The 24,602-nt window shown below is 36.5% G+C and overlaps 1 protein-coding gene across 1 annotated transcript; it reads left to right on the forward strand.

The window, feature by feature from the left end:
- Positions 1–217: 217 nt before the first annotated feature.
- Positions 218–21,661, forward strand: LOC139967961 (mitoferrin-1-like). The gene is made up of 5 exons (XM_071972206.1): positions 218–620; positions 4,691–4,913; positions 5,606–5,662; positions 6,921–7,425; positions 14,166–21,661. Coding segments are annotated over exons 1-5 (1,062 nt in total). The 5' UTR covers positions 218–344; the 3' UTR covers positions 14,167–21,661.
- Positions 21,662–24,602: the final 2,941 nt, after the last annotated feature.

Raw genomic sequence — 24,602 nt, forward strand, 5'->3', positions numbered from 1 at the left:
AGGATTTCCCCGTTCTAAAACCGGATCCTTCCAGAATCACATCACTCATGACTGGTTTTCTAGAAAATCGGGAAGTGGTGTTCAACGGGCAGTCAACCCTTTGTAATAAGTGGTAGAAGCCAACCACATCGAAGTATTATGCAAGGACAAAAGTACACGGTACGATTACTTAGTACGTACATGTGTTTCTTACAACGTGAAGATCATATGCTATAGCATTTACACACCCCATACATATGAGGACGTTTATGTACGACTACGCAGTGAAACATTTGGAATGGCAGTAGGCTTTTATGTACATTCATCATTTGTGAAGTCACCAACTATCCAAATGCTAGATCGATATGCCAACTGATACTGTGGCATTATCTCGCATGGCAGAAATATCGTCACCAAAATTACGAGGTGCAATAGGTGTTCCACCTTCTCTTCCAAGGATTCCAGATCATGGTTTCAGAGTTCGGATAAGTGATATGGACAATCCTGAATCTGAACATGCTGCAGAAGAATATGATTACGAAAGTTTGCCCGAAACGTCATCATTTACCACATTTATGATAGCCGGGGCTATTGCAGGAATCATGGAACATTGTGTCATGTATCCTGTAGATTGCGTCAAGGTAAGGTGTTGCAAGTTGGAGAAAATCGCAATCTACTCCTGAAGTACCTCTCGAAAGTAATTCCCCTTCGCGCATTCTAATGAAGTTGAGTTGTTTGCAACGTGTATGTTAGGCTACCACTTAGGCTACAATAGTTCACGACGTTGCAAACGAATGTCACTGTGGTGTGTATAGTGCAGCCATGATGAACGTAGACGTAAGCATGAAACTTAATGGATCCTTAACAATATTAGCAATATGCAACATGAGGTGTAGGCTGTAAACGTAACCCAGGTTTAATCCTCATGCGAAATTGCATTTAATTGTTATAAGTAGGTCTGGGCTACCTCTCCATTTCCGTTCTTGCTTTTGTCCTTGGTAAACTAAAACTACTGTAGGCTGCAGTATAGGTGCATTGCACAAGTTTTTAAGAAGCCACAAGTTGTGTTGCATGGGTACCGTTGTTTTCCGCACACGTTACTTTCCGCTGAAACAAAACGGTGTTTTCCGCAAACAAATTTGTCAGCGGAAAACAACGTTTTTTTCAGCGGAAAGTAACGTTTTTTTTTGGAGGGACAGAATAACTCACTGAATTGATTAGGCACATGGAATGATTTAGGAAGGTGGAGAAGATAGGATTTAACTGTAACAGGATAAATCGGCCATGATTTTAGATGTAACTCGTAAGAAAGGTGGTGCAAAATGCGTGTTCGACTATTAAAACAGCCCTTACTTATACAGCCATTTCCAGCGAAAATCAAAGATACCGCCTTTTACAATTTTTTTTTTAAACTATCATTACGCGGACCGCAGTTTTAATACTTTATTAGATTGTCAATCCTTCATAACGCGGGTGTCCCTTTGCCCTTTTATCGGCCGACCACCACATACTTCTTTAATAATCCCTAATTACACACCCCCCAAGCCTCCTCTGTATTATAAGCAGCTTAACTTTTCTGACATGAACTCAGTCTAACCAACCTTTATCGACGTTCTTTGATACTTTCTCATGTTATTTTAATCATCCTGCCCGAATTTGGTATCCTAATATATGCGGAAAATATAGTATACAGGAAGGTGAAAAAAAGGTGTTTTCCGCAGAAGAATTTTTTCATCGGAAAGTAATCAGCGGAAAGTAACGTATGCGGAAAACAACTGAAACCGTGTTGCATAGCCTAATGTTACTGTTATGGAGGTGTACCTAACGAAAAGTGGAGCCAGGCTATGTCTTACTTAGAGCTAAGCTGATGTTTGGGACTGACAATGGTTGATTTGCTGACAGGATATAGTTACAGGATCTGATGAACATCTCAAATTTCCTTCTGCCAAACAATGATATTAGTATTTGAATATATAATGCAGTTGCAACTGTGCAATAATAATAGATGAAAGTCCTTGTTGGTGTTGGTTATCCTATGAAGTTGTGTTTTCATTATTATTTTGTCTTCTTTGATAACTTTAGGGAGTCAACTAGGGAAGATTAACGGCTTAATTGCAGAATACCCCGCAACACAAAGCTCCACGCACTACTGACGGTGTAGACAGTTTAGCCACAGCAGCATAATACATTGAACTTATTTTTGGCATTTTACATCGTATTGAACTTTTTAACACTGTTTATAGAAAGAACATATATGTATATGTAATCCATAATGAATAATTAACAGTATACATTTGGAATACATGTTTTGTAAAAAGGTAGGCAAAATGATGCTGTTTTGGTCTGACAATTTTTGTTGCTTTCTCTTTTATGTTTAAACTAGGCAAATTTATGCAAATCTGGCACTATTTAAAGTTCTACTATTTCTTTCTCAATGGAATGATGCTGACTAGTCAAGCAAAGTACAAGCCTTGTTCTCCCATCGCTCACATATTGAAATTCCTTTGCCATTTGGGCCATATAAAGCTATGTCAGTCCCCATAGCAACATCTGCCATGGTAATGATTAATTTTCCTGAGTAGCTGCTCTTGGCATTGCCACCCTTGGTGGGGTACTCCAGGGTGACCGGAAGCCCATGACTGAGGGAGGGGTCAAAACTTGTCTGTGTGTGTGGGTGTGTCCAATTTATTGTCAAATTTAGTTAAAAGTTTTAGTTTTTTGGCTATAACTCCAAGTGGAAACATTGAAATGACATAGAAACTTCACAGTCCTAATAACAATTTGACAAGTACAATAAAAATATGTGGTTGCCATGGAACCGAGGTCAAAGTTTAAGTGGTTAAAGGCCCTCTTGTTTAAGATGTGATTCTAGTATTGCAGTTCCATAGTATCAAAAGTTGACCAAAATCAATTCAAAACCCTGCTTTTTAAAAAGACATTAACTTAAGTGATTATTTGCGACAATTACCAAGTTGTTTTGTTGCATACATACTGTATGTTCAACTTAGGTTAAAAGGCTGAGATGAGGTATTTTTAATTTTTCCCATTGAGTGACAAACTATGTAACGTTTACCTCACAAACAGGTTTCCCTTCTTCCTTTCGTAGCATGCATTCTCTGAATTGCGATTACTAGATAGAATAGATTTATGCTTAAATGAGCTACAAAATTATCATGTACAGATAAAATTGTATTTCTGAGCCATGCTTTTTGCTGAAATGTTTCCCCTCTACTGCAGTTAGGAGATGCAAATAACATCATTTATAAATTATTTTTCAATAAAGGACATTTAGATGGTAGAGTGTATTAGTATAGTACAGCAATATACACCTTTCTGTTGATTGAAATTTGCTCCGTACCATATGCTCTTGAGTGATGTTCGTCGGTACCAGTAATAATAATACGGTACACATGTATGATGTGGGCAGTAAGAGGTTACGTTACTACTCGACTCTTTCGTGCCATGCACAGTAGCACCTGCCCAAGTGATAAATATCCTGTTGGAAATTACGATATCTGTTGTTCAGAAAACAGCCTACCTTTTGCGAAAAATACAGATAGTTATACAAGGAACTGACTGTTTGCTTTGTCCTTCAGAAGCCATGTTTGTTTTGGGTAGGCTTTATGATCTATTTAAAACTCTATCTTGATAGTGACCGTTAAATGTTTGTTGCCAGCACTCTTGTAATATAAAATACTGTGTATATACTGTACACATACACACAAATTGCTGTACAGGCAGAATTGCAAGAGCAAAGAAATTGTAAAAGAGTAACTAGAGCGCTCTGTGTTTCTGTCAATGATTTAAAAAGTTGATCCGTTTCTTGTCCATGTTTGCCAAGTAGTGTCACAGGGAAATATCTTTGTGATTATGACTAATGTTGGTGTCATTTGTTGCATGTTTTATCTAGTGCTGCAAGTTTTTTGTAACCAATAAATATGATAATGCACCATATGCAATGCTTTAAATTTTGTAAATTATCTCATTGTTGGTGGGGGTGAGTTTAGGTTAACAAAGTTTTGATGAGTTTGACAGATTTAAGTAACAGACCTGCTTTCAATACCTTGGTGTTAGGTTCCCTGCTGGAAGTAAAGGAACCTATGCAGTAATGTTGGCATGTGTGTGTGCGTGCGCTTGTGACACTTGACTGGGTCCGCGATCAACAACGGAGTGATGGATATGTGTCGTACTTGCTATGTAGATGCATTATAGTGAGGTGTGCCCTTTGGATTTTGGCTCTGACCTTATGAATATGAACAAGGTTATAGTCAAACGTAAAAACCTTTACATTGCAATAACTCTAACCTTCAGTCGGATTTTAGCCTAATTTAGTGTGCAGTTGGGACCATCTGGGCCCAAAAAAGTCTGGGTCCATTTTTGGGCCAAGTTGGCCCTAATTTTATTTCCACCTCAAATGCATTCTGGGAAACATTCTTTGGGTGCAAAATTGTGAGGCCCAATAGTTTTGGGACCATTTAGGGTCCGAATTTTTGGGGATCAATTATTATTGGGTGTCAAATGTATCTGTGAGCCACTTTGTTTTTGACAAAACACTAATCATGTTGGTATTATGGCTTTACCTGAAAGAGAAACAACGAATCGCTAAGCCTACTGAAAGAGAAACAATGAATTGCTAATGCTAAGCCTGTTTGCGTTTTGGTTTTATCTGTTTTTAACTGATTTTCTTTCATTTTCATTGTTTCTGTCCTAGACACGGATGCAAGCGCTGTCCCCAGCACCAGGAACACCTCATTACAGAAATGTTGGCAATGCGTTGAAGACAATTGTTCGTCAGGAGGGCCTCTCCAGGACTTTGCGGGGGCTGCCATTGGTAGCCACAGGGGCGGGACCTTCCCATGCCTTGTATTTTGCATGCTATGAGAAATTGAAGACAGTACTCAGCGCCCATCCTGGCAAAAATCCATTCGCAAATGGTACTTCAGTTGTTATTAGGAATATGAGTACCATAACTGTACTACAATTGTTTATTTTGTCCAGGACCTTGTCTGTTTGTTTGTTTTTGTTAAATGTTGTTTTTTTTTCCTTTTGCCCTTTTGCTAAGCACATTTTTTCACACTATTTCACATAAATAATCATAAAATATTTATCCCTTGACCAAACAATTACAAAAGCAATTGGTTTGAGAGGGTTGTATGAAGGGGTGAGGTGTTTTTAAAATATCTTGGTTAATAACTGCATTAATTAACAGACAGGTCTTAAAATTCTGAGAATGGTTGGGTACCCTCCAGTGAGAATGAGGAGGGGAACCCTCTCATAAACCACGTTGCTTTGTCCACGCTATTGCACTTTCGATTTTTCTTAGTTTCATCTGAATACACATCTACTTTAACATTTGTTCAATTTCAGGAAACTAAGCAAAGCCATAATATAAACGTCCTTCAAATGTAAGTAACATTGCTGGTCTGTGTAAACTATGTACTCCAGTTTGTGTGCTTTTGGTGGTAAGTTTGGCAAGAATATGCAAGTCAACAGACCAGCATATTCAAGCCTACACAAAGTCATCTAACCGACGCAAGATTTCTTCACACCTGGAGTATTAGTAGTAAAGTGCACATTTGTCACAATGTTCATTTTGTTTATCTTTCTCTTTTTCAATCTATTACAGCCGTAGCTGGAGGTGTGGCAACGATCGTCCACGATGCTGCAATGAATCCAGTGGATGGTAAAGAACTTCCTCATCATTAACATTTGACCTGTTGCCTATTTAAACATAAATATTCGCAAAACGATTCACTGATATTTGTGTCACATAGTATTGCTTATGTACTGTTGCTACTAGAGACTTTAAGCAGTCACTTCAAAAACAGTTATCTCTCAGCTGTCATTGCATAACAGTCATACTCCATGTATCAGTCTAGACTGAACTGATGGCCTTTTAGAACTGTGCACCCTCAAATATAGAAAGTCTTACATGTCCAGTACCAAGACTGGGATAATGTTCAGATTTATTGTACATGGCTGTCAGTACTGCTTCACATATATTATTGTAACTTAAGTTTGCGGTGGTATTCCTTCCTGTCTTAATCTATTTCGAGCATATAAAGAAATTCTTGAATGATGTACATTCTGCTCTATCCATCCATGCAAAAAGTGGTAACATTTAGAGCTGATGTAATATGAGGGACTTGGTTTCCACGTGAATTCACATTTGGAAAGAAGAGTCCAGGAGTTGACAGGCAAATGTTTAGTTGATTGTTGTACTAATTTTGTTTATTATTATGATTTTTTTTTCCTGTTCCTGTTTTTGCACTACTTAAAATGATTGTGCACGGCTGCAGGAAAAGTTTTTGAAATTTCAATATCTTAACAACATAATAATCGGCATGTAGATATTACTAAATAGGAGGTTTAAGAAGATAATAATAATAATACATAATTTTTATATAGCGCCAAACAAACTATGAAATAATTATCGTAGCGCTTAACAAAATAATAACAATTATAACATATATGCTTTGGTGAAGAGATACATTTTGAGTGCTGATTTGAAACTGTTCACAGTATTGCACATTTTTATATGTTCTGGAAGTGAGTTCCACAGGCACAGTGCACTGGATGCAAACGTTCTCAAGCCGATATATCTCGATAGGAGGTTTCATAGAGTATGTTCCAGTGCACAATATTAAACATGTCAATCAACTTGTCAATGAAGATTGGAACCATTGATTTCGAGTGATTTCTCTATAATCGTTTTTATGCATACTTTCTTTATGTGTAATTTCTGGTGGAAACGTTTGCTAATTTGAAACTTTCTTGATTTTTTTTTCTTTTCATGTCTGTCTTGGATCTATGCTTGGTTGCCCTTTTGAAAATTTGGTTCGTGTTATTTCCCTTTTTACCTGTGGATCATGATGCTTGCCGCTGGACCGTATTTTGCCTGTGGAATAATACAAAAAAATGATGGTCATTAAAATTTAAAGTGATAAAGCAAAGACTACAAATGTACCATAGCCCCTTCACAAGTGCCGTGCAGTGTATCAAGCATGTGTACAGGACCGAAGGCTTGGGTGCATTCTATCGCAGTTATTCAACACAGTTGACAATGAATATACCATTCCAGTGCATGCATTTTGTGGCCTACGAATTTGGACAGGAGTTCCTGAATCCTACGCGAAGGTACAACCCCGTCTCGCACGTGGTAGCGGGAGGTCTGGCGGGGGCCGTGGCTGCGGCCCTCACGACCCCGTTGGACGTGTGTAAGACACTCTTAAATACCCAGGAGGCCTGCATTGTGACGGAGAAGAACGGCATAGCAATAAGTGGAATGAAGAATGCATTCAGGACTGTTTATCACAAGCAAGGCTTGAAAGGCTACTTCAAGGGTCTGCAGGCCAGAGTCATATTTCAAATGCCTGCCACAGCGCTTTCATGGTCCGTTTACGAATTTTTCAAGTACTCCATTAGCCGGCAGAGAGCAGGAGGTTGGTAAGTACATGCTAACAGGAAGCCATTATTATGATAGGTCTCAGTCCTGATTGGTCACTCACTGTTGTAATGAAGACTAATATTAATCAGTGATGTTGTTTCATTACCAGGTTTGTTTGTAGCATCTGTGCTATTCCTGTACCATAACATGACTACTACTGAATTGGCGACCTTTGACCCTCTAACATCTTGGGTATTAAACCTCTTTGCTCTGACTAGAGTACAGTAGTTCTACCCAAATGCCACTGAAGACATCTTCACAATATTTCTCCAATACTTTCAATGCTAGCCAAAATTGTCCTCACTGGCCTGTTTGACTTCCATCATCTCAGCTTCTGATCTGGAAAGGATATTACAATAGAGACCGTAGCAATACAAACAAGGATTGGACTTCTCAATGAACTTTGATTGAGGAATCATGGTCTGTAGTGATGGGTAGCTGCAATAGCTTGGCATGTATTGCTGTTGTAGAGTAACAGCTTCCTCATTACATGAGACTCACAAAAAGTGAAAAGATGAACAACGTCGAATATAGGTACAGTGTGTCACAGTATCTTACAGTGTTAGGTTGTCTTATGTGAGGTCATTGTTGTAAACACCACTTTCTACAGATTAAAGTTCTTTGTGTATATATATGTTGCTATGTCATCTACACATTAAGAACATACCCTATTTTGATTTTTATAAACTTCATATTCATGTTAAATATCAAATGAAATTACTGATCAAGTGAGAGTTTACTTGGCCATATGTAACTTTAAAGGTTATTTTTTTGCCAAGCTTTCTGTTTACTCCCACATTCTGTGTTAAGTTTCAGTACCATTAAATAAACATGAAGGTTACTGTATACATGGAAACAACAGATCATTACAATTAACATTGTGAGACATCAATTGTTAAGTTCTCCAGAATGAAAAACAAAATAAAACAGTTAACATCTCTAATGACTAACGAGTACCAATTGATCAAACAGTTGTAGTCTCATTGCAATTGCCTTAGAACTTACAGTATATTTAGTTATGTGTGATTATCTCCATGTATTTCACTATAAAACACATACTTGACTAGGTGATGCCTTGTCTTGATGGCCTAAAACATCCGTTTCAGTGTGATGGTTCTCACATGAAAGTAGACCCTAGCACACTAGTTGAAAGATACAGTCCTTCCAAAGTCTCACAGACCATCATGCAATGTTGTTCCTCGCAAAAGAGCTAATTCTGTGGAAAAGAGTATCGCATGGTAATGAGCATAATAATGTGATCAATTGTAGGGACCCTGTCAAAGCAGAAAGCAATGATGTAGGCAGTTACGATATGCATCTGATTATGTAGAGTGCAATGATACCAGTGCTGTTGTAAGCTATCACAGTACTGTACTTACATACCAAGGATATTCAGGGAGTTAACAAAAGGCCAATTCTGTAGGTCTTTGCTTTCTGTAAGTAATGACTATATAAACACACTGCTATTTCTGTTAGGATGCAATGTTTGCAATGACTCAGCAGTTCTTATGTTTAAAAGTCTTTCTTCACGACATTTGTGAGAAGAAAAAAAGAAAAAGAAGAATTTTATACACATGTGCAGTATATACTAACATGTCATTCTACACATGTAAGTTACATTTGACAGGATTGTGGGGATGTACATACGTAAAAGAAACTCTGTGTTTGTTCCCACTGAGTGGGATTAAAGCAAGTGAAAATTCTGCTTTTGGCATTATGAGATTCTCACAAAGTGAAACTACAGTACTAGGTTGGTCTGCTTCCTGAACAGTACATGCGCATGTAGAGGCATTAGCCTTCAAAACCAGAAACGCAGGAATTGGCAAAACATTCAGAAGTGTCACCCTGAAACAGAATACACCAGTAATTGCCAACCCCGTTGTCATGGTGATGAATGTCTGTAATGTCAAGCTACCTGCAGTGCACATATAACATTCACTGTGTACATCCTTTGTCGAGACTTGGATAGATATGCGAGTAGTATTGGACTTAAAAATGCATTTCACTTGTTGTCTGAGCATTGCAAGTAGTTAGGCTACATTATATACAATATCTGGGCTTGTGTGTGTTGTTGTTTGAGATATATCTTGAATCCTGAATTTTTTAATTGCCTATTTCAGTTTTAACAGATATGCCAGTTTGAAGGGGTCGGAAGGGGGCGTGGACTGGGTTTAGAAGGAACAAAGTTAACTATTGTTTAAAGTTTTTACATTATTCAATAGGAGAATGTACATATCTCAGAATTTGAAGATGCATTAATTTATTGATTCCTTGCTGAAGGCCGAAGGAATCTATGCGATGGTGATGGCGTGTGTGTGCATGTGTGTGTGTATGTGATGCTTTGCTTGTAAACACGGTATCTCAAGAAGTTTAAGTTGTATGAACTTCAAACTTGGTGTGTGGGTAGCCCTTAGTAAGTAGATGATCCCAATTGTTTTTCATGGAGTTTAAAGGTCATTTGAGGTCAATAGAGGTCAAAGTCTGAAAAACTTGTAAGCACAATATCATATCTCAAGGAGTAAAAGTGTTTTAGATTTCAAACCTAGTATGTGGGTAGCCCTTAGTGAGTAGATGGTCTCTATCTTTTTTCATGGAGGTCAAAGGTCATTTGCGATCACCAGAGGTCATAGGCAGAAAACATTGTAAACACGGTATCTCAAGAAGTACAAGATGCTAGAACTTCAAACTTAAACTGTGGATTGACCTAGAATAGCAGATGATCCCTATTGTTTTTCATGGAGGTCAAAGGTCGTTTAGGGTCACCAGAGGTCAAAGGCTGAAAACCATGTAAACACGATATTTCGATGAAAAGTTTAATGAACTTCAAACTTAGTGTGTAGATAGCCCTTGGTATGCAAGTAATACCTTTTGTTTTTCATGGAGGTCAAAGGTCATTTGGGGTCACCAGAGGTCAAAAGGTAAAAACCTTGTAAACACTATATTTCAAGAAGTAAAAGATGCTTGAACCTTAAACTTAGTGTGTTGATAGGCCTTGGTGAGCAGGTAATCCCTATGGTTTTTCATGGGAGTCAAAGGTCATTCGAGGTCACTAGATGTCAAAAGCTGAAAACCATGTAAACACAATATCTCAAAAAGTAAAAGCTGAATTGAACTTTAAACCTAGCAGTTGGTAGCTCCTAGTGATTAGATGGTCTCTATTGTTTATCATGGAGGTCAGAGGTCATTTGGGGTCACCAGAGGTCAAAGGCTGAAAACAATAACACCCATTGACAGGGTCAGATATGATTGTTATTGTGGTACTAGTTGTAAATGGGGTAGGGGATCATTTTCAAAAATAACAGTTGTGTGATCCAAGGTCAAGAAAGGTCAATTAGGGTCAAAAACTAGTATTTTTGCGATAACTTGAGAACAAAATGTCTGACAAGGTTGGGAGGTACGCTATTGTAATCCATTAGTCAACCCGCATCTTTATGACCTTTGACCTTAGGTTGACCTCTGGTGACCTGTATTAGTTTCTTTGGTTATTTGAATTTTTGTGGCCATATTCAGATCTCAAATGGTCTTCCAATCAAAATTGTCCATGGTACACCCCTGTGCGACCTTCAGGTGCAAAGTCATCAGAGGTTACATTTTTTTCATAAATATGCTCATTTTAGGAGATACAGGGCAAAGAAAAAAATGTTTGTCACTATTTTAATATATGATAGCTCTGTGTGCTCTATAGACGAAACTAACTCCCCCTTCGATCGGACACCTGGTTCTTAAGTTATGCGGTGCCAAAGGTTGGATTTGATACCTTTTTAGCAATAACATTTTGTATGTACATTGGAGTGCATATCAATTTTAGGATGGAGTGCACTTTATCAAGGGGAACATTTTCCATAAAAACCGTCATGCCATCCAAGGTCATTCAAGGTCGCTTATGGGCAAAAAACTGCCCACTTATGTTAATTTTTGCAAAAACTTCCAGTGATGAAGTCTGACATGGCTGATATATTGGGACAAGTTGTAAGTGAAGTAGGTGCATGTTTTTTAAATAACCGTTATGTAATCCAAGGTCACCAAAGGTCAATTATGGCTCAAAATGTATTTTGGGGCAATAACTTGTGAAACTTCCACTGATGGGATCCAATATGGTTGACATTTTGGGACTAGTTGTGAATAGGGTAAGCGATTGTTTCCAAAGTGTAATGGCCATGGGAGCCAAGGTCAACAACGGTCAATTATGGGTCAAAAACTCAACCTCCAAACTGATCAAAATTGTCCATGGTTGACCCCTGTGCGACCTTCATGCGCAAAGTTATCAGAGGTCAAGGTTTTGAGAGGTGTACCTCTGTTGACCTCACATGACCTTGGAATAGTACCTCCAGTGACCTGCATTAGTTTTTTTTAAGTTAAATATTTGAATTTTTGTGGCCCATACTTTAATTGTCCATGGTTGACTCCTGTCCAACCAAAATTATTAAGTACAGTTAGGATGATTCTGCAAGTTCTTATAAACAAATTTATACAAAAGTCAACAGATTCTCAAAAGGACCAATCAATGATTTGTGATATTTATGGCAATAATATTGTATACATTAAACCTGGAAATAACAAATTTTGGATAGTTTTTAGTCCTTATTTATAAACAAGAAGCAATAGTGCCCTTGGGCTTTTGTGTTTTCCATGGCGCTCAAAGGTCGTTGAATGTCAATTGTTGGTTACAGTCATAATAAGTCTTATTATGCAGAAGTGAAGTTTGTTGGACCTTCGACCCTATTCGCATAGGTTTGCATTACTCAATTCTGCAAGACTTGCCTTTTCTGCTCAGCAATTCAGATCGTTAGAAAATCTTGTATCTAAAAGTTTCTTCTCATATTGGCAAGGAATCACTAAGTCACGTGACTTTCTGGTTGGACTGGCAGTGGCTTAAATATTTGTTTCAAAAGCAATAAGATGAAATAGAGAAAACTGTCCCTCAACCCCTCTCTTGTCCTTTTTCTCTGAAATTCTGTACCCAGAAAATGTTGCAATAATTCAGGCACTATTCCGTTGCCTTTATTTTGAGGATATCCTCTTTGACTTTCTGAACATTTACATACTGTAAGTGTACAGCCTACATATAGACCATTTACATACTGTAAGCGTACAGCCTATATGGTCCATTTACATACTGTAAGTGTACAGCCTACTGTACATATACGTGACTTTCTGGTTGGACTGGCAGTGGCTTAAATATTTGTTTCAAAAGCAATAAGATTAAATAGAGAAAACTGTCCCTCAACCCCTCCCTTGTCCTTTTTCTCTGAAATTCTGTACCCAGAAAATGTTGCAATAATTCAGGCACTATTCCGTTGCCTTTATTTTGAGGATATCCTCTTTGACTTTCTGAACATTTACATACTGTAAGTGTACAGCCTACATATAGACCATTTACATACTGTAAGCGCACAGCCTATGGTCCATTTACATACTGTAAGTGTACAGCCTACTGTACATATAGACCATTTACATACTGTAAGCATACAGCCTATATGGTCCATTTACATACTGTAAGCGTACAGCCCATATAGTCCATTTACATACGTATTTGGAGTATGAATACAATCTCATGCTTTGTACAGTATGTGATTCTGAAACGACTGGTTTAATAATGTTTACATAATGTCAAATCATGTTCACTCAACTGTTAGTCATTGGACCAACAATTCTTTTCCCTTTAAACTGTGCTTTGTTGCTACAGTATCATCCCCACAGGATGTTTTGCAATCAGCTAGAATGACTTTGCAAATCTTCTCTTCAAAGTTTGATAGTACCGTATACATAATGTACTTTCTAATCTGTACAGTGCTGCCATACACAGATCTATATGGGGAGACTGCATGTCAAGAATGCAGTAGATATTGATTAGAGTAAATAGTTCGTTAATTATAAAAAGGTACATTTGTTTTGTTTAGTGGCACCTACCAGTATATTTGAGTTACATGTGTACTGTACTCTGAAATATAGTTTCTAAAATATCTTTGTTGAAAATAACCCATCAGTTTTTCGGGAGTCTTTGATGAGAATCATATTTAAAACCCGATGCAACTACAATGATGTGTTTATTGATGTGTGTGTGTTGTTTCATGGAAGTAGTTCAGGAAACTAATACATCATCATTCCTGCCTCTAGTAAATTTTAATGTAGCAGTGCACATAAAGTATGCTCCTAATATTGATGGATGTCATCAAACTATATATATGGACACGATTGAGATTAAGATCTCATAGTACTTAAACATTGTGACTGATTCCAGAGGACTTTTCACATCTCCTGTGAAGTCGTGATTGCATGTGGTCTTTCTCACAGCTTAATTCGATATGCCTCGATACTTCATCCAGATAGCATGCAGTATTGTAGATCTATATATGAGCAATGGCATAAGCCGTCAGCTAGTGACCCCATTCAGCTGTCTGATGGATATTGTGACCATTTGATGACCAATAAAAGGAAATTAAGGAAGGAATTAAGAGAGTTAAAAGGAAAAGAAAAGGAACGGAAATGTTATCGGACATGATCATGTATTCTTGAATAAGGATGAAATCGTCCACAGCAAAGATAGCAAAATATTGCTGATACATTGCCTTCAGATCTGTCATCTCATACATATTAATAGAGTAAACCATGAATGTAACCTTGTATGCATTACAGACCACTTGTCTAAGTCGCCACTGTTGCATTTTCTGTTGTTTTATATCACCTATATGTACAGTAGAACCTGTTCTAATCATGTTTTCTCTGTTGTTCATTTCAGAACCTGTGAAGTGAGATATATCTGTGCTCGCAACATGGTGGAGGGTCTGCCGTGCTCTTATTTCTGAGATGTTCTGCACTGCCACTGTTGCTACTGGCAACACGTTATGAAAGCCGTAAGAGGACGACAAAGATTTCCTATTGTCTGCTGCTTCTGTTTCCTTGTAATCTTGCAGCCTCCCTCTATTTTTTAGAGATAATTACTTTGAACTGTAGAATACAGATACTGTATGTATATATATATATATATATATATATATATATATATATATATATATATATATATATATATATATATATATATATATATATATATATATACATAAATATATATACATAAATATATATAGCAAAAAGATGACATGTATGTAAAAGTAAACAGTATACATCATTCCAAAATCCTGCTCATGAAAGTTGGAATTTATATAAGGTGTAACCATGAATTTATCAAAGTTTTGTGTTTTGGGGGTTGGGTTGTATCTGTTGGAGATCTAATTGGGTAAAAGTCTCAAGTTAAGTCTGGTACATTACAATAAGGTTTGTGTCCCGGCACAGTTAATTTAGTCATCAAGGAAGAACCACATCTACCCATTGAAGGTCCTCTAAGGGCAACCAGTAGATTGATGCAAAATAGACTTATCGGCAGGTAACCAGGAGGTAACCGTACTCCCCTGACGGATTTGAGCTAGAAAGGTGTTTCAACGAGACACTTGGCTCTGTTTGAATGCCCTGCTCTGCAGTATGTCTCATCTTTCAGTTATAAGGTTTTCTAATATGAATATGTATAGATCTCAGCACAAAGACCAATCACAGAGATTGGTATATTCTGGCATTAAAACTGCTGTGGGGGTCTCAGCACCCAGCAATGTGTGTGTTAAAGTGTGTTGCTTTTTTCCTTTCTATGCTACTATCCATGAAATCTTTTGAAATCTAATTTGAAATCAACCACAGTCTTGTACGTAACAGTCTCTGTGAAGCACTCTAGCTATGTTACTGAATATTCAGTGCATTATCTCGTGCATTACCGCATTACCGCTCCTCTCTATACCTATTCGGACTCCGGTCTTGAACTTTCCCGTTGACTGTGCCTCAGGTCTATTATGCCAATCACCTCTTTCTTTTCAAATCTGCCATTCATGATGTCTTTAACAGTAACATTGTGCATGCTATTACCCAGCATCATTTTGTGTTAGAAAGCAGATTTGGAATCAAGTGGCTTGTAGCAGGCCTTTCATTTACCCTGTCGTGTGGAAGGAAACGAAGTGTGCTAGACAGGGAACTGTTTTCTGCTGGAAGGCAAAATTTTCCACGGATCACCCTTCCCAAAAATAACGTAGAATTGGTGGGTGTAGTTTTAGATGTAGAAAGTATGTATTCAGTGGAATAAATATGATAAATGTAACAGCCCCAGTAACATTCACTTTTTCACCCACATAAGGAAGGAAGAGTCACAAATTTACATATAAAATTGAGGACTAATTTATTATCTAATTCAATGTGAAAGTGCAGTACAGCTCTGCATTGAACTTGTCATTGTCAGATGAAAAACTTTTTGGGACAAGAACAGGCAATAGTCTGTCTACCAGGTATTGTATTGCATTATGCTACACAAAATACTACTTTACTACATACACTTAACAACATATAGCAGTACACACAGAACTGTATTCACTATAAAGAAATGATATTTTGCAAATCTCAGAGTACCCTAAAATATGAGACCAAGCTTAAATTGGAGACATTACTCAATTCCCTGAAGAAGGAATAAAGTAATTTAGCATTTTACAAAACCATAGAAATAGTCACAAGAGTCCGTAAGTGATGAGTTTGGTGGGAAATTTGACTGTCAAGGTTGTGCATTTATGTCATTTGAGTAATGACATGGGACTAACTGCTTATTCCAAACTTAAGTTTTTTTTTTTTAAATAAGTATGTTATGACAGTTATTGCAACATCATCTACTTATGCAGTACATTACAGCTTTAAGATGCATATTAACTACAGCAGTCAAGTTGTTTGCCATTGTAAAATCTGTTTGCTCTGAACTAATATCGTACTGGGCGACGGTCATGTGGACAGTTAACGTTTGACCTTTGGATAGACATGTATGTTGAAATGGCTTATATCACCAATCTTGATGTTGGTTAATATTCATACATTTACTTGTTAGGTTAGTTTCATATTCTGTGAATAACTTGGGTGATTTTAAATGCACATCTGGTTATATGCTGACCTCTGTAGTAAATCAGTATTTCAAAGTTTTGTAACCGATTATAGCAACTGTAATTTGTATTATCGCTTGTGCATATACTCGATTTTGCTTTGTTTATATTTTCGATAGGAATGATAATATTTTTTAACAGAAAATATCCTGCTTACAGTATGATAGGTAAAGCCAAAGTCACCACAAATGCTACTCCCCTACTCAATTTAATGGAATAATCCATCAAGGTATACTGAAGGTTGGTATATTGAACTACTGTAGGTATCGGCTGACAGTGTATGTAGCTATGTACCGGAAAAATAATTGAGTGAAAACTGCTTAGTCATGTCCAGCAGGCAAACTGTGTTTTGGCTTGTCTATCATCACTGCAGATTAGATAAAAAGCTGTTTTTTTAGCTTGTCCATCATCACTTCAAATTAGATATACTTATTTACCATAATCAGTCAGATCATCACTAAGATATATTTACCAAAATCACTCAGAACTCTGAGCCTGACCCAGACCAATTCAAAAGCCTTGTTTCTTCTTCTCAAGATGTGTCCAGGTTTTTTTTACCGAACTTTAACGATAACGATGTTAAACCATATTGATATGGAGATAGTGTTCTAGATAATCTACCATGTACCTCACTCTCCACGTACCATACCTTACTTCACAAGTCCCTCATTAATTTCCTAATTTACCTCATTTCTGAATAATTGAGCCCTTGTCTCTGAGGTAATGCGTTAGCGTTGACCACGTGAATCGGTCTTTGAGAGTTCACCTTCTAGATTGATGACACATTGAGCATTTGCTGTGGTACTGAGTTTTCATATAATATTTATAAGTAACAGGGTCAGACTGTTCTCCTATGCCTTTCACCTTTCTCAGCTGCCAACCGTATCTTGTAGTTTCGTACATACATAAAATGAGAGACAGGAATTACCAAGAGATGACAGGAACAGTTTTCAGACGACAGGAAATAAAATTAAAGAAAAAGTAAGCAGATCTGGTTATAATATATATATATAGTCTCTGGTTATATATATAGTATCTGGTTATATATAAAGTATCTGGTTATAATATATATATATATATATATATATATATTAATCTAATTTTAATATACTCATGCTTGTCCGATCTACAGATGTGTGTTTCCGTGGTATATTCTCTGTGTATAATCTTCAAGTAACTTAGTGTGACAGTTGAGTGATATCACTGCTACAGTATGCATTTAAGCTTCTTAAAGTTCCTTTAGTTTCTGCTGTCACATGAGTTATGTAGAGATAATTTTCCTAGAGAATTACATTTTTACAAGTATTTATTACTTCCATTGTACCGTATGACCTACTGAAGTGTATCACCAGGATACGTTCGTGCAAGTGAAAAATGAGACGACCGGTCTTGTAGCATTTAAGTGAATCATCAGATTAGCATCGATTGATGCAAATTTAAATTTATTTTAATCCGATATTGATATGTATAATTTTGATTAAGTAAGGTGTTTTCTTGTCCTAGCACAAAGTCTGTTAAGTTTAATATTCACAGCAATCTATACAGAGACAAATACATCCAGTTGCCCACTATCAGATACCTTTGTCAATGAATAAACTATGCGAGATAAACTAAGGGCACCGACGTTTGTTCTTGATACGATAATCAGCTTGTTGTGTCAGGGTTACATTGTTGGACTTTAGTCTGTCAACAAAGACGTTTTAATTACATAATGGCCGCACAATCAGGCTGGAGTGGAAATGTCAGGTTAACTGTTAGATTTGATTTGATATCTGGTCTGGGAGCAACAACCTTTGTTCTACACTCGAGCGAGGATATTACGTTAACATAATTTCCCTTTTTTGCCAAAAAAGTTTTGAGATTTTGTAGTTTTACAAGATGTAATGTGCATTTCAGGATATGATGAATCATGGAGTTGTTCCTGGATGTATTATAGGGAAAGAAAAGTCAGTATATTTGTTAGCTCTTTAAAATGTGCCTTATATCGATTGTTTGATTGTATCAAATTTAGTTTGAATATATTCCAATTTCGATTTGCACCAATGAGGTGTTGAATTATAATCCAAGTGAAATGAAAAGTTAGAGTTTTAAACACATAGAAATGTCTTTTGTATATCCTGTCACAACAGATCCATGACATTACAGGGTTGTCATAAATGAGCCTTTGTGGCATAATTATATTTCTTAAATTCTACATTGTTGCCAGATACATTCATGAAAACTTATCAACTTAAAGAATCTTTACAAAAAAAAACATCTTTAACCATGATGCAGATTTTTCCTGTACCTTACAAAGGTAGAATTTCTGTAGTAAACTATTTAAAAAGTGGTTCACCCTTCTGTTATGGGACGATCCATTTGACCAGAGTGTGATACCTAGTCTTGTTTTTAAATTAGTTTAGTTTTAATGTAAAGTTAGGAACACTTGTAAATAAACAAATAAAAAAGTCTATCATTAATTCAGTAACAATATATATCTATATCAACTTTTTCCCCTTATTATTTTATATTTCTTGAAAGGGTTGAATTTATCAGCATAAGGTGATAATTAGTTTAACAACGTTATAATTATGCATGTCAAGTGTCCTCTCACTGGTTTTTAAGGGTAAATGACTGGAGTCGCTATATATAATCTTTTGGACAAAGACACTATTTACAAACTTAATTTAAGTCATAGCATGTTGCACTTTAAGGCAACATTTTGCGTTTGGTCGCCGTTTTCCACTTTTTTGACATGTCCATCAAGTTTTTTACATATATCAATCACAAAACAGCAAACTAAGATATAAGCCAAGTTTTTCCCTGCCAACAACGTTAATTGGCGACTGATTAAGGATATTTGCAGATAATGAGAAAATGACAAATTCCACATTTAAAATTAATCGCATGCAGTTCCCCCAAACCCTCTAGTTTGAATTCAACCAATCAGAGATGCAGGTTTAGTTATGAGCTGTTGCTAATAATAGATTCAAAACTTTGCGTTGGTACAACCAGGGAGTTGTTATGGAACTCCCTGGTACAACTGCCATATAGACTACACAAATCGAGCATGGTGTTGTATTACGTATTGGCCAATGACGTTCGTAGTGTTTAAATATTCATATTATGAGGTTTAATGGGATCCCAACGGAAAATATCTTGGAGAAAAACAAAGTTGAAAGTTGCAAATTTTCGACTTTTATGCCACCATTTAGATAAATAAGCTAGTTATGTATGTCGTTTTGGCATTGTGGAGTCAGTGAGGTTGAGAAAAATCATAGAAAAGGACGCAAAATGCTGCTTTTAACTTTAATGACTCTAGAACTCTGATAATTTTATCCCTCATGTAGAAATTACTTTGTCCCTGATCTCCTCCATTGTTCAGAGATCTGAAGTATTCTATGTCTGTAGTTACTTGATGTTCTTTTTTAGAAGAATTAAGGATGAGGATAAGGAGAAGGAGGAGTTCTTTTTAGAAGGATTAAGACAAACCTTATAGTCTCATATCCTTTCTAGATAGGAAATGCTTTTAGCAAGATAATTCAAGTATTAACTTCACTCCTTCTGTCTCCAACAACACTAACTAAATCCTAATTTAATCTTGGTAGATAAAGAGAGTGCAGTAGTGTAGTAGGAGGGAGGTGAGGGAGAAGTCGAGTAAATACCCAAACCAGTAAGTTATGGGGTGTCAATTTTCTTCTCGAGGTGGGGGGGGGGTGGGGTCGGAATCGGTTTATCCGATCGATACCAGTGTGCTGCAGGGTTCAAGGCACTAATGGTGCTGCCAGGTTGGTTGTCTTTGTTGCCGATGTTCTCTTTGTTGTAAAAGGGTGCTAGTTTTGTGTGAGGAGCCCGATATTTTGCTCGTTTTGAAGGCCCCTCTGTTTGCTTTGTAACACCGTGCCTGACGCAATTTTCAGCCCTGACAGCCAATGGAGCTGATGGTGGTAGGAGGGGAAGGGGGGGGGGGGTGGAAGGTATGTAATACTGGAGAGGCGTATGTATATATAGAATATTGAGATGGAGGTTTAAATCTACATTATAAATTGAGGAAATGTTGAGAAATTGTATCTTTTCATCTACCTCATTGTTGAGACAAGCAACTGGCATGAATTAAACAAATTTGTTCTGATTAAGTCTTTATTCTGGTATGAGAGTTTAACCAGCTCTGCAAATATATTTTACTACATACAGTAAAACTACTTGCTGCCTAACCTAATTTGGACATTTCATCCTACGATTCAATCAAATTTACTTCTGTAGACACCAATGTGGGTTCTACTCTTTTCTTGAATAAAATAGCAAAACCCATTTTTAGCAGATAGCTAGCCTAATTCTTGATCTTCAATGTAGGCTTGGCGAAGATACCTTTGCAATAAATGTGTGGTAGGCTGAGTGTTGTTGTTTATTTTGAAATGTAACAGACTTCCCTCAAGAGTATAGACACTTGTTCAGACAGTAATACAACAAAGTAACAAAACTTTGGCAAAATTATGAAACAGAAGGAACAGTTTTTTTGATAGTGTGAGAAAATATGCTGCTTTTATTGTTGTTAAGTTTGGGAGAAGAAGTCTTCAGGTTCTGAAGTAAGAAATATATATGACAAGTCTTTTGAGTAGCACATTTTGTCATTTTCATTGAGGTTTGTTTGTCACAAGAATATTTACTGTAGTACATAAATATGGGATCTTGGTGTTATTTCATGGTTGCCTATGTCAAGAGAAAAACTCCGTACTTGTTCTTAACGGAGACACAAACCCAACCATCATCCTTAGCTTAGCTTAGATGGCAGAGATCTAAGTTTCAGGCATGAGCTTTTTCCGCGAATTCGCGGAATATCCGTGATTTCTTTTCTACCTCGGGGACAAAAACTATTGTCCTAACACACTGTAGTATACGCAAACGAGAGCCTATACCGCAATTTTTACAAAGTTCCGTGATTTTTTTTTATGCCGGGCTCATCCCTGAAGTTTGTGAAGAACAAATTTCAAAAACATCTACCAAAAAAAAAATACTTGCTCCGTTTGGGACATATTCTCGTTGTATCTGGGAGCTCTCATTGTGTCACTAAGATCTGACACCCGTTACTTTCTCTTCAGTTTTTTCTCTTCATATTTTCAAAGTAAAATGTTAGCAGTGTGGATAGTGAAACCAATAGCATCATTTAGGTAATTTTAAGTGCTTCAACAATTTTAGATTCAGCATTAGCAAAACCTCATCTCCATTTCAGAAAACAAAAACAACAGAAATTGAAGCACACATAGCTCAATGATGTCATATTTTAGACTTGATCAAGTCTTCAACCTTGTGTGTGCAGAAAAATTAAATCTATGACATCTCTCAAGTGGAATAAAAGTTTTGGGAAGATGTTTATAACAGTTATCTTTATCACATAGGCAAGTGATTTTGGTCGGGTTTGTATCTCATTTAATTTGCTGTGATATCTTATACCTGCTCACGCGTAGTATATTTTCTATTGCTTCTGTCGATTTTGTTTTCCAACTAGTTCTTCCACCCCCCCCCCCTCTCCTCCTTTCCTTTTTGGTAACCAAGACTTCTCTCTTTACTGTGTGTAAGATAGCACAGCACATGCTGCACACAAAGGTACAAACTATGTCATTAAAATGAGATTTGCTTTCAAAGAAAAACTTTTTTTTTTTCTTCAATTGCATACATTTTAATTGTCTGCTGGCACCAACCTCTACCAGTTTAAACCAAATACATTTGGTGGAGAACCGAAATTTGCCAAAGAAATTGAGACCTTCCTCTGTAAATTCTACATCAACATTTGTCTGAAAAAGTCATTTTCCATCGTCTACTGCTATTTATCTTTCTTTGTCATTATTTATCTTTCTTTAAATACAGTAATTATTACTTAGACGCACAAGTTTTTTTTGGTACAAGTTACATTTTAGGTATTATTGAAAGTTGTAAATAGTTCATCATCATGTTATTATGATGGATATATATGAAGTCTTACAACTATTACAGTTTTAAGAACTATAAGAACTTTTTTCTCTCTTGTTTCACTCCCCCCCCCTCCCCCAGCTTTATGTTTGTTTGACCCACCCATTTCAGGATAATCATTCTTTGAGACTTGCTCTACGTAAATATCCTAAGTAGAGTATTGTATTTGGTTGCTAATTTCAAAATCAAACCAAATTAGCTAAACCTTAATGCTAAAAATGAAACCACAGTTGATGAAACTAAGATAATTTTCTAGAATTTAATAAATTGGATATCAAGTTTTGAATAATCAAGGCTTCTTTTGGAGGCCAAACATTTTCTTCGCCTGGACAGTAGATTTTGTTAAAATCATTTCGGACATTTTCAATAATTTTGAATTATTCTCTATTATATTTACGGCATGAAATTGGACTAGAATAGTGGCAAGCATCATTTTCAAACATTTGCCAAAATGAACTCAAAACAGCTGCTTTAAAGACAGAGCTCTCCACATGTTGGGCCTTGCCTCCTTTAAGTTGTAAGTTCAAGTAGGTGTATGTTGAGTTAAAGCTCTGAGTCAGAAAGAAATGCTGCAACAGCTGCAAATTACCTCTGCAGCTTGGCTGAAACATCCAATAATAGTTTTCCTACAGACCAGCAATGTGAAATGGTTAGCAAAATTTTAATGATTGCATCCTGCACAGCCTGGCTGCAGTGTTACTGCAGCTCCCTCATCGTCTGACCGTTGCCACGGCGCCTAAATGGAATTCATATACCTGATACTATGTGAATGTTGATAGGTGGCCCTTATTTTCCATTTACAATGAAGATTACATTTTATAGCATTGCAAGTTAAAAAATAGTATAATATCCTTTTTAAACACCACTATTCTTTGTGAGCTTGCTCAATCTGTGTAAGAAATGCAACCAGTTTTCATTGCCATTATAACAGCAATGAAGAATATGTTTGGATTATGTATGTATGGAATAGATTAGTGTTTTGTTTACTCTGCAAGCATTAAAAGTAATCAACTTTTAGTGACTGAGCATGTTGGGTGTGACTATTCTTTGTATGAGTTATTGTGCTGGTATAGCTATTGAAAGTTTATTCTTTTTCTAAACAAGGTATAATTTGCATTAAAAACAATCTTCATTGACTCAAACCAAATTTTGCTTGCTTTGTCATTTTGATTCCTTGACAAAAGCTAAAGGAATCTATGCGATGGTGTGTGTATGTGATGCTGCTTGTGAGCACGATATCTCTAGAAGGTTAATGATGAGGGATCTTGCACTTGGCTTTCCCGCCCTTTGACATGGTAAACCACAGCCAATATGTATGTGGATGCTTGCATTAACTCTGCCATATAGTACAATAAGATGGGGGTGAGATGGGGGGGGGGGATGGGTTGGAAATCATCATTGAGAGTGTAATTTGGTTATTTTCAGATCAGACCTTCTAGTAACTGTTCTTCCTGTATCATGTTCTGAAGTAACCTTTGAAAGATATTATTTAAAAAGAATGCAATGATACTTCAACAACTGTAAAGGTAGGGTGGCATTTCAGGGTAAATGTTTTATTTCATTATCTTCTTGTGGTCTATACCGTTACTCCATACAGATAAATCCTCCAATCTTTCCAGAGAACACCTACGTCTGAGAACTTGCACATTTTAATTGCTTATTAGGTTTTCAGATGCTACATGCTACAAGTTAAATCTCTCACCAACATATCTCTGTTTGCTGTTTTCATATTTTTATCTTTTTTTTTGTTCTTTTTTTGGTATAGATTGAAACAAAAGGGATTCATTTTTCACATGAATGATTTCTTCAGGATTGAAAACTTGAAGTCATTTCCCGTCATTCGAAAACACTGGTCCCCTCCCCACCCCAAAATAAATAATTTTAAGGTAAATAAAGACCAGTCATGGATAAGTTATTGATAATTTCAAGGCTTAATGACCTCAATTTCCACGTCGTGAATATGGACGATAATAAGTATTGGTCCCTTTTTAATAGATAGGTTGGGAAACGTGTAGTTTTTTCTCAAAATACATTCGAAGTGTGTTGTTAAAAATATGTTGATTTGGCTTGATGAGATGAAAACTATATTAAAAGCTTTTCTTTAATTAAATCTACAAACTTTTTTAATCTGATATTGAATTTAACAATAAAATACCTGATATCTATAACATTAAATGTTTTGTGTTATTTGCTCCTTTTTTGTGTGTATGTTATTTGTTATTGGGTGTTTTGCAACTGTCCCAGTTGTGAAATATTAATGGTTGATATCA

The sequence above is a fragment of the Apostichopus japonicus genome, chromosome 5 (assembly GCF_037975245.1).
Source record: "Apostichopus japonicus isolate 1M-3 chromosome 5, ASM3797524v1, whole genome shotgun sequence".
NCBI lineage: Eukaryota > Metazoa > Echinodermata > Holothuroidea > Aspidochirotida > Stichopodidae > Apostichopus > Apostichopus japonicus.

Bases quoted from the DNA above. Each gene is read 5' to 3' on its own strand.
- LOC139967961 (XM_071972206.1), top strand. From the start codon at position 345: ATGCCAACTGATACTGTGGCATTATCTCGCATGGCAGAAATATCGTCA. The intron at 4,914-5,605 runs GTACTTCAGTTG...AATCTATTACAG, and splicing joins CAAAAATCCATTCGCAAATG to CCGTAGCTGGAGGTGTGGCA. The intron at 5,663-6,920 runs GTAAAGAACTTC...TAAAATTTAAAG, and splicing joins TGCAATGAATCCAGTGGATG to TGATAAAGCAAAGACTACAA.